The sequence below is a fragment of the Aedes albopictus genome, chromosome 3 (assembly GCF_035046485.1).
Source record: "Aedes albopictus strain Foshan chromosome 3, AalbF5, whole genome shotgun sequence".
In the NCBI taxonomy this organism is placed as follows: domain Eukaryota; kingdom Metazoa; phylum Arthropoda; class Insecta; order Diptera; family Culicidae; genus Aedes; species Aedes albopictus.
Genome location: NC_085138.1, coordinates 168,912,432 through 168,925,334, shown reverse-complemented (window position 1 = coordinate 168,925,334; position 12,903 = coordinate 168,912,432). Strand labels below are relative to the sequence as shown.

The 12,903-nt window shown below is 38.4% G+C and overlaps 1 protein-coding gene across 1 annotated transcript in view; it reads right to left on the bottom strand.

The window, feature by feature from the left end:
- Window positions 1-489: 489 nt before the first annotated feature.
- The window catches only part of LOC109402816 (uncharacterized), a 113,337-nt gene continuing 100,923 nt past the window's right edge, over window positions 490-12,903 (bottom strand). The window contains exons 7-8 of the mRNA XM_062860634.1: window positions 4,858-5,062; window positions 490-4,669 (exon numbers count right to left, since the gene is read on the bottom strand). Coding sequence (XP_062716618.1) covers window positions 4,631-4,669; window positions 4,858-5,062 — 244 coding nt within the window. The 3' untranslated portion in view covers window positions 490-4,630. The remainder of the gene's footprint in view (window positions 4,670-4,857; window positions 5,063-12,903) is intronic.

The window sequence follows — 12,903 nt, the reverse complement described above, 5'->3', positions numbered from 1 at the left end:
GAGTTCATGGAGGACCCTAAATATTTTTGGACCTATAACTACTCTACTGAACCAATTTTCATAGATCTATAGAATGTTGCGCATCAGCAGAATGACAAAAAAAACCATTGATTACGTACGTAGATCTGCTGAAACTTTCCTGGATTACCTCTGAGCCTTATGTCGCACCAGAACAAAGCCTTTTATCCTCTTGAACACTTCGTGACAGTCTCCAACTACCCCTAGTCCTACCTCTTATCCTCCCTACTAACCTCTACAAGCCACCCTTACTACATACACTAGCTTCATCCCTTTCCGCAAGAACTCTCTAAAACAATCCTCGGATACCTAAAATGTGTGGACATTTTCAATATTTTCAGATTTTCCTCAGGTTTTCTAATTGGAGTGGAAATTTCCCTATCAGTTTCGGTGAAAATGCAATGTGCTGGCACATATGGCACATGGCTTTCGGATACGTTTTACGATGCAATCAACGAGCTCCCCCTGAAGTCCGATTGAATAAAATTGGTAAAACTTTATTTTAGCTTTAATTTGTGTCGAAATTGCTTGAGAAAACATGTTGTGCTAATTGAGTGTGTAAAACTGAAAACAATGCGATAAAGAATGGTTTACTACCAACATCAATACAACCAATATGCTTCAATGATGAGATGTTTTGTTTCTAGACAGGTTATAGCTACAAAATAGTGATAGCTTTTCAATGGTTTGTTGTGCTTGTTCTTTTAATGTTTTGAACTACAGTGGGAAGGATTTTAAAAGTTTTTGTAAGCATTCAATGAACAAGATCAATTTACGGTATAGTGGGCTTAACTATAGAGTGATGTGAATGAATTTGTATTTGCAGGGCATTGGGAAAAAACGGTAAAATTAGGTACTTATTGTTTGGGTGGATTGGAATGGACTAAATCAAGTTTTGTCAACAATAATGGTGAGTAAGTGCATGACAAAGGTTTGTATAAATTATTACGTCCAAAAAAGCTATTGTTGTTGTGTACATTTAGTTACACACTTAGTAACAAAAAATGATGAGAGATTTGTGTCTTAGCTCTGTGAATTTATTGCGTAACCAGCTAATGATTGTCTGTAAAAAAAGAAACATACCCATATATACCTGCTGTGGAATAGGTATTGTAACAGTTTGAACGTACCTATTTCAAGTTATATTTGTTTTTTGGTTCTGTTTTTTATGCTCTGTTTTCAAAAATGACATATCAAGAAAACAACATGCTCCATATTGAATATCAGAAACGCATTTTGTAATAGAAAAAAAAAAACAATTTTGTTAATTATTTCAAGAAATAAGTGCTGCTAAGAGCTTAAGCTTGAATACGGGTGGAACATTTTTTTAATGAATTTCATTTTATTCTTTGCTTATTAATAGCTTAAGTTCAAAACAAGATTTTTTCCTTGGGTGAAAAAAGGGCTGCCAGTTCTCTTGATATGCCAGCTTCCGACTAACTGAACTGGTGTGAATGTGTAAACAATCCTTGTCACCTCACTTTTGATGCTGGATCCAACTTGAAAATATGAATAAGACTACATTGAATTAGAATTTTTAAGTGAATTTTGTGCATATTTCAGTAAGTATTATGACAGATAGAGATTTGTAAATAGAGACGAGTTTCTAAGATGAAAATAATTCGATAGTTCTATATATATGAAGTTATAGTTTTATAATATTCAAATCTGGTACTCGTGGACTCAAGCGATTAATGTTTTCTCATTTTTGCATCAACATTCTTTGAATCAGTTTTTTTTTCTTACCAAAAGCATCGATAGCAAGTACTATAGTTGTTTTCCGATATATTCAATTCAAGGTCAAGGTATTCAAATGTAACATTTTAGTTGATATGCTTGATTTTTTTAAGGGATGTTCCTAATCACTTCTCGAGAACTCATTCCGCGCTTCCTGTCTTTTGGATTTATTTTCGTGGTTGGGGGATCACTATCAACGTTTTTCGATCGGCTACTTAAAGCTTCTAGGTTGTTTTACAAATGGTGTATAAAACTGTATAACGAAACTACGAAATGGGGTACGATTTTACCGAAAAATATATGCTACCATATTTGTTCCAAAATTGATTTATTAATTACGAATGTTTTTTTTTTTGCTTAGAGGTCTAAATGTTTCTACTTTTTTCCTCGTTGTATATTGAGTCTATGCAGGTTGAAAAAGGTGTGTTTTTGGAGATATAATGAACGTGTAGGGTTCGGCCCATTAGAGGGTTGAAGTTTTTGGATCATTTCGTCGGAAAGACACATTGCAGTTAATATTGGTTTCTGTGAATGTTTAGAGATTTCCTTGCTGCTAGTTTTTGAAGTATGAAAGTATCAATTCAATAGCTGTGGGGTGTGTACAAAGATTAGTGTCATTCCCCTTGGGTGTCTTCCCCCTAGCAAGCGTCGATGACAGCATGCATCATGACGAGGTGGGAAGTGTGATGCTGCCTCATTGAGGAGTGGAGCTTTGGCGGAGCAAGTCGCCTGCATCGCGAGGTCCCGTATCAGGCCAAGTGATTGTACTGAAGTTTGCTAAGATGGCTGGGAACGGATTGTTCCGGTGAGTTACGCAATATTCACAATAGCAAGGTTAAGCCTATGGGGGTTTATTCATGAACCCAAGCAGCACACTTTGTTACAACTAAATCACAAAAAATTCAAAAATTCACCAAGTGCATCGCGGTGCACGATCTGAAAACCACTTATCTAGAGTGACTGCAAGGGAGAACCGCGTCTATGTCTAAATTGAAACAACGATCATCATTCAAATCCATACAAATTTCCGTTCCAAACGAGCAGGAGACCTGTCAAAATTAAAACAAGACGCAACTCTTCCTTCCAATCATTCTACTTATATCTAGCCAGAGAGCGATACAGGATGATAAAAGCAGAAGAGCAACGAATCTAACGCAGCAAGATGCAGTCGTTGAAAGAAAGTGTGATTGTTAAAACTCAGGAAACTATGAATCGGAACGATATGCGATGGTTTATGGAACAGCAATGGTTCGCGGCACAAGACTGTGCTAGTGCTCGTCAAGTGACCGAGAAGGAAATTTGCTGACGGTGAAAACAATGCTAGTGGCTGCAAGGTGGAACAAACAATTCGAACAGTTGTTAAATGGCAAAAAATGAAGTGTTCGGAAGAATAGCATAAACATAGTTGATGACAGGTCTCGGTGAGAAATCTTTAATCGTAAAAACCAGGCTGGTGTTCGTGAGAGTCGATTAACGACGGATCAGACGTTTAACCTGCGGATGATCCTAGACAAATTCCGGGAGTACTATTTGCAGACGAAACTTCTGTCCATTGGTTTTCAAGTAGCTTTGGCAGATTATGCCAGAAAATGGTTTTCCGACGAAACTAATTAGGCTAATACGTGATTTCGGATGAAAGAACTGCTTACTATCTTAACGACAAAATGATCCAAAGTTTTGAAATGTTCTTGTTAGGAAATGTACATGTGACAGAGATGGGAATACCTAAGTATATAGATTAAGTTGAGAGTTCAAAACAGAAGGCATTTAGCGTTCAACCTTACAGGAACAACGTACTAAACAACTGAATGGTCCCGATGTACGTATGCCACACGGTCTATGGTGACGAAACTCAACGGTTCTCTTGGTTGTCAGTTCTATACGATGCAGTTATGTAGGTAGTATTCATATATGTAGGTTTCATATTAAAGCTTAAGTGATTGGAAATCTATCACTATGGGCTTGTATCCTCTAACGTTCTTTTTTCTTCCTCACGCTTGCTTTTTTTCGGTGCTAAGTAGTTTTACGCTGTTGCAAATTTGACGAATTGTTCATGATCGGAGAATTGCCTGTTGCCTACATTGATTATAGTTGCTAGGTTAAGTTTAAAGGTTCATAAGAAGATTCAAAGAGAAAGATCTGCGAAAAAAACTATATCACAACTTGCCATCAGTGTTAGTTCTCGTTCCGAGATGCTTTTTGGCCAAATTCTTTCAAATTTTTAGTGGCAAGTTCTGATATTTACAATATGGATTCTTTACTGTCACATATGTTATGTTTTATATTTATTAGTTATTTTTAAAGCGTAAAATTTCTGAATTTCTGACTCTGAGCCCATCACTGCCGAGCCTTAAGTAATATCAAACTCTTAAGTATGTAGTTAAACATTCAATTTTTGGTCAATAATTATGCATGTATTCAAATGTTAGTTGACTTTTTTAAAAAACATCTCCGTTACTTGGACTACGTGATAAAAAGATCAATTATCGTAAATATTTACACTGTTACTAAATTCCACCGTCCGCTCGCTACCGATAACATTCAAAGTTGTTCAAAGCTATTAGTTTAACGTTTGTGATTTAATCTTTCTGCCAACTATTAAATGCAAAAACCGTCAAAATTCCGTATGCACAATAAGTACAAGTAAAATCTAATGAATATAAAAATGAACAACGCTGAACGACACTTCTTACGCTTCTATTTGCTGTAGTTGCGAGACGGAATGATGTTAAGTTTAATGATATCTATCCGGAAAACAACAGTGATAAATGAGCGGCTAAAACGTTAAATAGCTTGTCTCACCAATTGCTTTCGGTTAAGGGGTTCTAAAAATCTTTGGACACTAAACAAATTATTGGAAATCACTAGCATCGAATTAGAGCAGAACTTCTAAGTATGCCCGGTTTGGCAAGGTCTAGAATAAGAAAAAGAAGAAAAATAGAAAGGGAGAGAGAGAGAGAAAAAGAGAAAGAGAGAAAAGGGGGAAGTTTGGTTTGCCATCATTCACTAGTCAAGGATTCTACAAAGATAAAGCCAAACTAGCGTACAACTGTGTTACGCACGCACTATGCACCTCTAGGTTACAACGTCATCACTTTTTACCATGGGGTCTGTGCTCTCCGGTTTGGGCTCCTCGACCTCGGCGAGGAGGTCGCCAGTCTCCGTGGCCGTGGCGGTGTTGGAAGAATCCTGGGACGGAGTCGATACGATGCTGGGAACCTTGCACGGTGACAGCTGTTCAGGGCTGCCTCCAGGGCTGGAAACGCCTTCCGTCACCGAGGGCAGCAGTGATTCGTTCGAGGGTTGCCTAGAACAATTACGGCTTGAGTAAATACGATTTCTGTAGAGTTACGAGCGAAGATTAAAATGGAGATTCTCTTCAATGTGTGTCTACGTGGTTTATGAATAGCCCCAAAGAGGTTTAGTAAACATGGTTGATAAATGGTACTCAACATAGCGGGAATAGCTATTGCCACAAGTGTAGACCTGATACTATGGACTAGACCTGTGCGCTGACTTTATTTTGCTCGGCGGCGGCGTGAGGGCCATTTTTGGCCGGCGGCGGCGGCGTCATCGGCGTCACGCCGGTGGCAGCTTTCGGCGGCGGCGGCGGCGGCGCGAATCGGCGTGACCAAAATTTGACCGTAATGTCAAATTTGGCGAAACAAAGAAGTTGTCTCTATGCTGTAGAATTTGTAGTTCAGTTTTTGCTTTTTCATGACCATTTATGACATGAATTATTATTATGTCAGTACAGAGGATGAAGTATTTGACCAAAAAGAAACCAATGCTCAAACATCTTGTTTGTTTCATTAGTGTCAAACAGATGTTTTTTCTTGAGTTCATTTGTCAAATATTTGACCCTGTGTATTATAACCTAACGTTATTATTATTATTAGCTTTATTAGGGAGATTTTCAGCCCGAGGCTGGTTCATCTCCAAACCTTACGTTTGAATGAACACCTTTTTTATTCCTGTTCGGGTCCATCACTGTGCCCAGTAATTAGACCTATTGTGAAATTACCAGTATCCGTATTAGTGCATGTTGCATTACTCCATTGCAAATTAAGGGCAAAAGTATAGATTTTGCTACCGTTTTTATTTTATTTTCTTAGAACCTTCAGAAGCTATCACATTTGATAATAAGGTCGCACTATTTTCAAGGAATCCTCGAATGATTTCCAAAAGAATTCCAGGAGGAGCCTTAAAGAATTTCCTGGATGAATCCATGAAGAAACTACTGGAATAATCTCTGCAAGAGCTGCCGTATGAAACCCTTAAGAAACTTCCGCTGAAATCACTGATATGTAGTTCAAGAATCTCTCTTAGAGACATCACTGGAAAAAAAACTTATGAAGAATTCCCGAAGGAATTCCTAGAGGATTCCCCAAAAGAATTAAAGCAGGAATCCCCGGAGGAATTTCAGAAGGAATCCCCAATGGAATTTTAGGAGTAATCCTAGAAGGAGTTCCAGGAGTGATGCTCGTAGGAATTCCATGAGGGAGCCCTGAAAGAATTCCAGAAGAAATTCCCGCAGAATTTGCACAAGGAAATCCCGAAAGAATTCCAGCAGTAATCCCCAAAGGATTTCCAGAAAGAATCCTCGAAGTATTCCAGTGGGTATTTCAAAGTGAATTCGAAAAAGAATCCCTTAAGAATTTCAAAAGTAATCAACGAAAATATCTAAGAGAAATCTCTGAAGGAATTCCAGGAGAAATCCCTGAGGGATTTCTAAGAGGAATTGCCGAAAGAATTCCAAGAGGAAACCTCGAAGAACTTCTAGGAGAAATCTGCGAAGAAATTTGAAGTGAAACCCCAAAAGGAATTCTAAGAGCAAACCTCAAAGGAATTCCAGGAGAAATCTCTGGAAAAAAACAGGAGGAATCCTCGTTAAAGTCCAGGGGCAAATTCTGGTGGAATCCTGAAAAAAGTGCAGGAGGAATCCCCGGAGAAATTTTAGGAGGAATCCTCGAAGGAAATTCAGGAGAAATCCTCGAAGGAATTCCAAAATGAATGCCAGGAGAAATCCCCAAACGAAGTCCAAGAGGTATACCCGACAGAATTCCAGAAGAAATTCCTGCAAGAATCCCAGGGGGAACCCCCTTAAGGAATTCCGGGAGAAATCTCCGAAGGAACTCCAAGCAGAATCCTCGAAGGAGTTTCAAGAGGAAACCCCGAAGGAAGTACAGGAGGAATCCCTGAAGAAATCTTTTTTTATATCTTTTTATTCGTGATTTTTAACTTAGGCTAATTCTTCATAACCCTGAAGAAATCCCCGAAAGAACTCTGTGAGGAATTCCCGCAGGAACTCCAAAAGAAAATTCAGAAAGAATACCTACGCGTATCTCAAAGGAATTCAAGCAGTACATCAAAGAAATTCCAGCAAAAATCCTTAAAATAATTTCAGTGGGAATTTCAAGGAGGATTCAAGAAATAATCCCCGAAAAAATGTGAGGACGAGCCAACGAAATATACCCAAGAGTTTGGGTTTGGCTCCATACAAAAATATTTGGAGTTTCATACCAAAAATCTTACAAGGGGGGGAGGTGTGCTGGTGTCAAGGATTCGAGAAAATTGCCTTACGTAATAAGTGGATAATAATAAATAAATTGCGGGAGAAATTCCTAAAAAAAATCTAAGAGGACCGAAGGAATTCCAAGATGAATTCCCGATAAAAATCCAGGAGAACTCAGAAGGGAGGAATCCCCGAAGGAATTCTAGGAGGACTCACCGAAGGTAACCCCGAAGAAATTCTAGGAGGAATTCCATGAGGAATCTCCGAAGCAGAGATGCCAGATTATTTTTAACAAAAATCTGTATCAATACAGATTTTTCTGTATCGCCGTATTTGATTTCAAAAGAAACTAACAAAAAAGTACTACTTTTTGACGGGTATTTTTACTGATATTTTTTTCTAAAACTTGTGTGAAAATGTACAAATTTTCATAAATTCTTTAATGTTTAAGCAGCCATTTATAAAGTTTTCATTAAATTTATGGAAAATAACTTCAAATTCTGTGCTTTCTGGAGAAATCTGTATCATATTTTAAAAATCTGTATTTTCCTTTACTCTGTATCTTGTCTGTAAAGAAGGTCAAAAAGTCTGTATATCTGGCATCTCTGCTCCGAAGAATTTGGAAGTGAAAGCTCCAGAGGAATTCCAAGAGGAAACTCTGAAGAAATTACAGGAGGAATCTCAGAAGCAACTCTAGGAGGAATCTCTGAAGGAATTCTTAATGAAATATCCGAAGAAATTCAAGGAATAATTCTAGGAAGAATCTCCGAAGGAACTCCAGGAGAAATCCCCGGAGGAATTTAAGGAGGAATCCCTGAAAGAAGTTCAGGAGGAATTTCCGAAGGAACTCTAGGAGGAATCCCCGAAGGGTTTCAAACCGAAATCCTCGTTTGATTTCCAAGAGGAATCCCCATAGGAACACCAGGAGTAATTTCTGAAGGAATTCCCGAAGGAGTCCCGGAGGAACTTTAATTCCATGAGGAAATCCAGGAGGAATCCAGGAGGAGTTCTAAGAGAAATTATTAAAAAAAATCCAGGAGGAAACCCTGGAGAAATTCCAGGGGAACTCCACGACGGAGTATCAAATAAAAACTCTGAAAGAATTTCTGGTGGAATTCATGATGTAAGTCTAGGACGAATCCTCGAAGGAATTCCAGAAGAAATCTCCAAAAGAATTTTAGGAAGATTTCCTGAAGGAACTCTAGGAGAGACCCCCGAAGAAATTGTACGAGAAACCCCAGGAAGAATTCCAAGAAGGATGTTAAAGTTGTATCTTCGAAGGAATTCCAGGAGGAATCCCCAAAGGCAGTTCAGGAGGAATCCACGACGGAATATTAGGAGGAATCATTGAAAGAATTTCAGAAGAAATTCTAGGAAAAACCCTGAAGGAAATCTAGGAAGAATCCCCGTAGGAATTCCAAGAGGAATCTTCGAAATAATTCCAGGAGGAGTTTCCGAATGATTTCTTTGATTGATTGATTGATTTGTCTTTATTAGAGAGACTTTCAGCCCTTATGATTTCTTTGAAGAATCTCCAAACAAATTCCAGGAGGAATTTCCGTAGGAATTTCAGGAGGAATGCTCGGAGGAAGTCCATGAGGAATCCCCGAAGAAATTGCAGGGGAAATTGCTGCAGGAATGCCAGGGGGAATCCTCGAAAGAATTCCGGTAGCAATCTCCGATGGATTTCCAGGTGGAATTCTCGATAGGATTTTCAGCGGAATCTACCGAGGGAATCTTTCTGGGTAGTGGGATCCCTGCAGGATTTGTAGGAGGAATCCCCGAAAGATTGTCAGGAGGACTCCCCGAAAGAATTCCTGGAGGAATTCCAGAACGAAATGCTTGAGGAATTCTCCATGAGAGATCCCACAATAATATCCTGGAGATATGCCTGATTATATTCCTAAGGTTATTCCCGGAAGAACTTTAACAAGATTCCCTGAAAGAACTCCTGTAAGAAATCTCTGATATAACTCCTGGTGTATCCGTCAGTCCACCTGGAAAAATCTCAGGAAGAACCCCAAGAGCGATCCCTTGAAGAACTCATGGATGAATTCCTAAATGAATTTCTCGAGGAATCCCCTAAGGTTATCCTAAAGAAATCTGAATAAACTTCTAAAGAAATCCCTGAAGAAAATCAGGAGATACCTCTGAAGAAACATTTTCATGAATGCCGGAAACTCCTGGTGGAATCTATGAAGGAACTCTTGGACTTATTTCTGTAAGAACTCCTGTATGAATGTCTAAAAGAACTTAATATAATAGCTGTATTCGAATTTTGTCAAGTCTAGATTTCGAACGTCAAGACTAGATAAGCCATTTCAAAGCTAAATTCTATCGCAATCGAATCCAAAAATCGTTAACTGCTGTTCGGCAGAACAACACTGGACGAAAAATCGGCAATAATTGAGTCCTGAGGAAGGTACCAAATGTAACCGAAACGTCGGACAAGATATAATAATTACTGTATTTTAGATGTATCAAAACTGGAAAAGCCATTACAAAGTGAAATTTTTAAAGGAACTTCAAAAGGAATCCCCGCAGGAACTCCTAGACTAATTTTTAGGACCTTCTTCCTGAAAGAACTTCTAACGGAACTCTTGATGGATCTCCAGGAGGCATCTATGAATCCTCCTGAAAAAATCTCTGAAGGGACTTCTGAAAGAATACACGAGCGAATTTCTGTTGAAATAGCTTAAAGAACTTCTGAAGGAATTAATAATGAACACCTGGAGGCATTCCTGAATCCTCCTGGAATTGTTGAGGAGATCCCTGAAGGAACTCCTGAAGAGGTCACCGAAGGAACTTGTGGAGCATTTCTTGAAAGAACTACTATACATGAATCCTTGAAAATGTTCATGAATTAATCTTTGCAGAAACTTCTGTAGGAATATCTGAAGGAACTCCTAGATAAATCCCTAAAAGAACTCCTGAAAGGATTTCTGAAAAATTTCCCTGAGGCATACCGATAGGAATTTCAGGAGGGATTGTTGAAAAAATTCCAGGAAGGATTTCCTGAAGGAACCCTTGATGGAACTCCTGGAGTGATTTCTGAAGAATACAGAACGCCAGGAGAAACCCGTTGTTGGAATTCTAGAGGAATTCCTGAGAGATCTCTTAGAGGAATCTCTGAAGAAACTTCTGGACTAATTCCTGAAGAAACTCCTGTATGAATTCCTGAAGGAATTTCCGACGAAATCTCTGCCCAAGTAGCACCTGCAACTAAAATGGAAATTATCACCGTTGCAAACATGTTGCAACTGAGTTTTCATGAAACAGACAAAAATAAAACCTATTAAAATCCTGTTGTTAATGCCAAACTGAGGTGTAACAGTTTTGTAACAACTAGCAAAATGAAAACGAACGTCATCATCAGTCGAAACTTGTGAAACCAATTTGTAACTGAAGTATAATCTGATTGTTTCAACGAATCTTAGTTACAACCGTTTACAAACCAAATCAACCAAAACATTGATTCTGATTGTTATAAACATGTTGCATCTGGAACTTATTTAGAACATAACGAACAATTTTGATAGGAGAGGTTGAAGTTCCAAAATGTGCGACAAAATGTTTTTGCGCTCATGAAAAATATAAAATGACTATGAAAAACCAAAATTTTTCAAAAATAACGAAATCATGTACAAATAAAATTTACCATTTTCTACATAAATTTGACAACATATTCCAAATTTTAATTTTATAAGTGGTAAAATAGAAAAAAAAATCTGATTGGAAGTATAATATTGACCTAATGAAAATAAATCTGCCTCATTTTCGCAATACTGAACGACTGGTACCTACCACTGGGAAGATTTGAATATATGGGGTTTTGTGAAATCTAACTTAACGTACAAAAATATTAGGAGTTTCCCACGAAAAATTTTACAATAGGTTTACATTTTTTTACAACAAACGTAAAATTTTCGTTACGTAATAAATGGACAGCCTCTTGTCGACGTCAATGAGAAGTACACGTCCAAGTGTCTGCTTTTTTGGTTACTTATGTCCTACACGGAAAATTCCAACTACCTTATTTTGGGTTGATTTTACCCTAAAATGAGTATATCAAATTGATTAGTAACCCAAAATTAGGTTGTTTGTCCTCTCTCCCCCACAGATGTTGTCGTAAGTAAACAGAGATGCAGTTATCCAACGGTGCACCGCGTTGGTCGTTGAGGCCAATAAGCCAATTTTGGGTTAATGTAGAATTACCCAAATTTGGGTTGAATGAAGGGAGTCTTGGGTTGAATTTACCTACACTTACTTGAGTATATTTTAAGCTGGAGTTAAAGGCAATTTTCCTTGCGTGTGTTTAATAGATTCACTCAAATGTTGACTTATTGGGCCGAACTATGGGATTGCGTCAAAAGATCGTTTGACGCTTCTGTGTACCGCGTGCAGCATTGTTGTACTTTGTCAATACGGATTCCCATAGACATGATTTAGCAAATAGTAGCTTTCTAAATTCTAAAATTAATTTTCAGCATTTTACGGGTGCATTAAATAAGCTGCTGAAATGCACTCCGTCAAAGCAATATGGCTAGTTAATTTCTACCACAAATGCCTAAATTTTCACTCGCAAAATGATAGGTAGACTGAGGCGCGTTGGGAATACGGAGCTAAAATGTGTAACTTACCGATAAAACTGGAACGGCACACAAATTGACGTTCTCGGTCAGCCTTATTTGCGGCATATTTATGCACACAATTTATTAATCACATAAACGAAACTGTTGATGCATAATAACTGGCAGTGACGAATGTGGTGACTAGCTGACTAGTTGTCGAATCGGTTACCATTTTTCAAGTCGACTATAAGTTGTATCTTGGTTATAATTCGATTGCGTATTAAAACCGTTTGTATCACGAATGGATGTTTTATATTGGCTCCACCTCTTGCGCTTTTTTGGTTGCAATTTAGTCGTTAATAAGACAATTGGTTTAAATGGCATAACCTTCAATAAAGTTGCATACAAATTACGGGAACTTATTAATGTCCAAATGTGTTGCTTGGGTGGAGAAACTCTCTGACTAATCTCTGAAGGGCCTCCTATTGGATCCCCTGATGAATCTTCTGGATGAATCTCGGATGAATTTCTAGGAGGAATCCCTGAAACCACCTGAAAAAAATCTGATCGTACTCCTGTCGAGACCTTCCTGAGAGATCTTCTAAAAAAAAATGCGTGTTGAAACTCCTAGAGGCATCCCTGAATCTCTGAAGGAACTACTGGAGACATCTTTGAAGAAACTCCTGAAGGAATCTCTTAAGGAACTTCTGAAAAATTCTTTGATTGGAATTTTAGAGAAATCTTCGAAAGAGTTTTAGTATTTTATCTCAACTTAATGTAAACAAAATTTTGTTCGCGCCCTGATCACCGGCGTGAAAAATGAAAATCGGCGGCGTGACAAACATCGGCGTATGGCGCGCCGCCGATATCGGCGTCGGCGTCGGCGTGGGGCAAAAACTGTCGGCGGCGGCGGCGTGGCGCGGCGGCCCACAGGTCTACTATGGACTCGGATAGTTTAGAAGATATCATGGAATAAATGGTAATATTCTAAGGAGTCCAAAGATTATAGTTGTTCATGTAACTTTACAGTTCATAGCAAAAGAAAACGGTTACAGTGGCCAG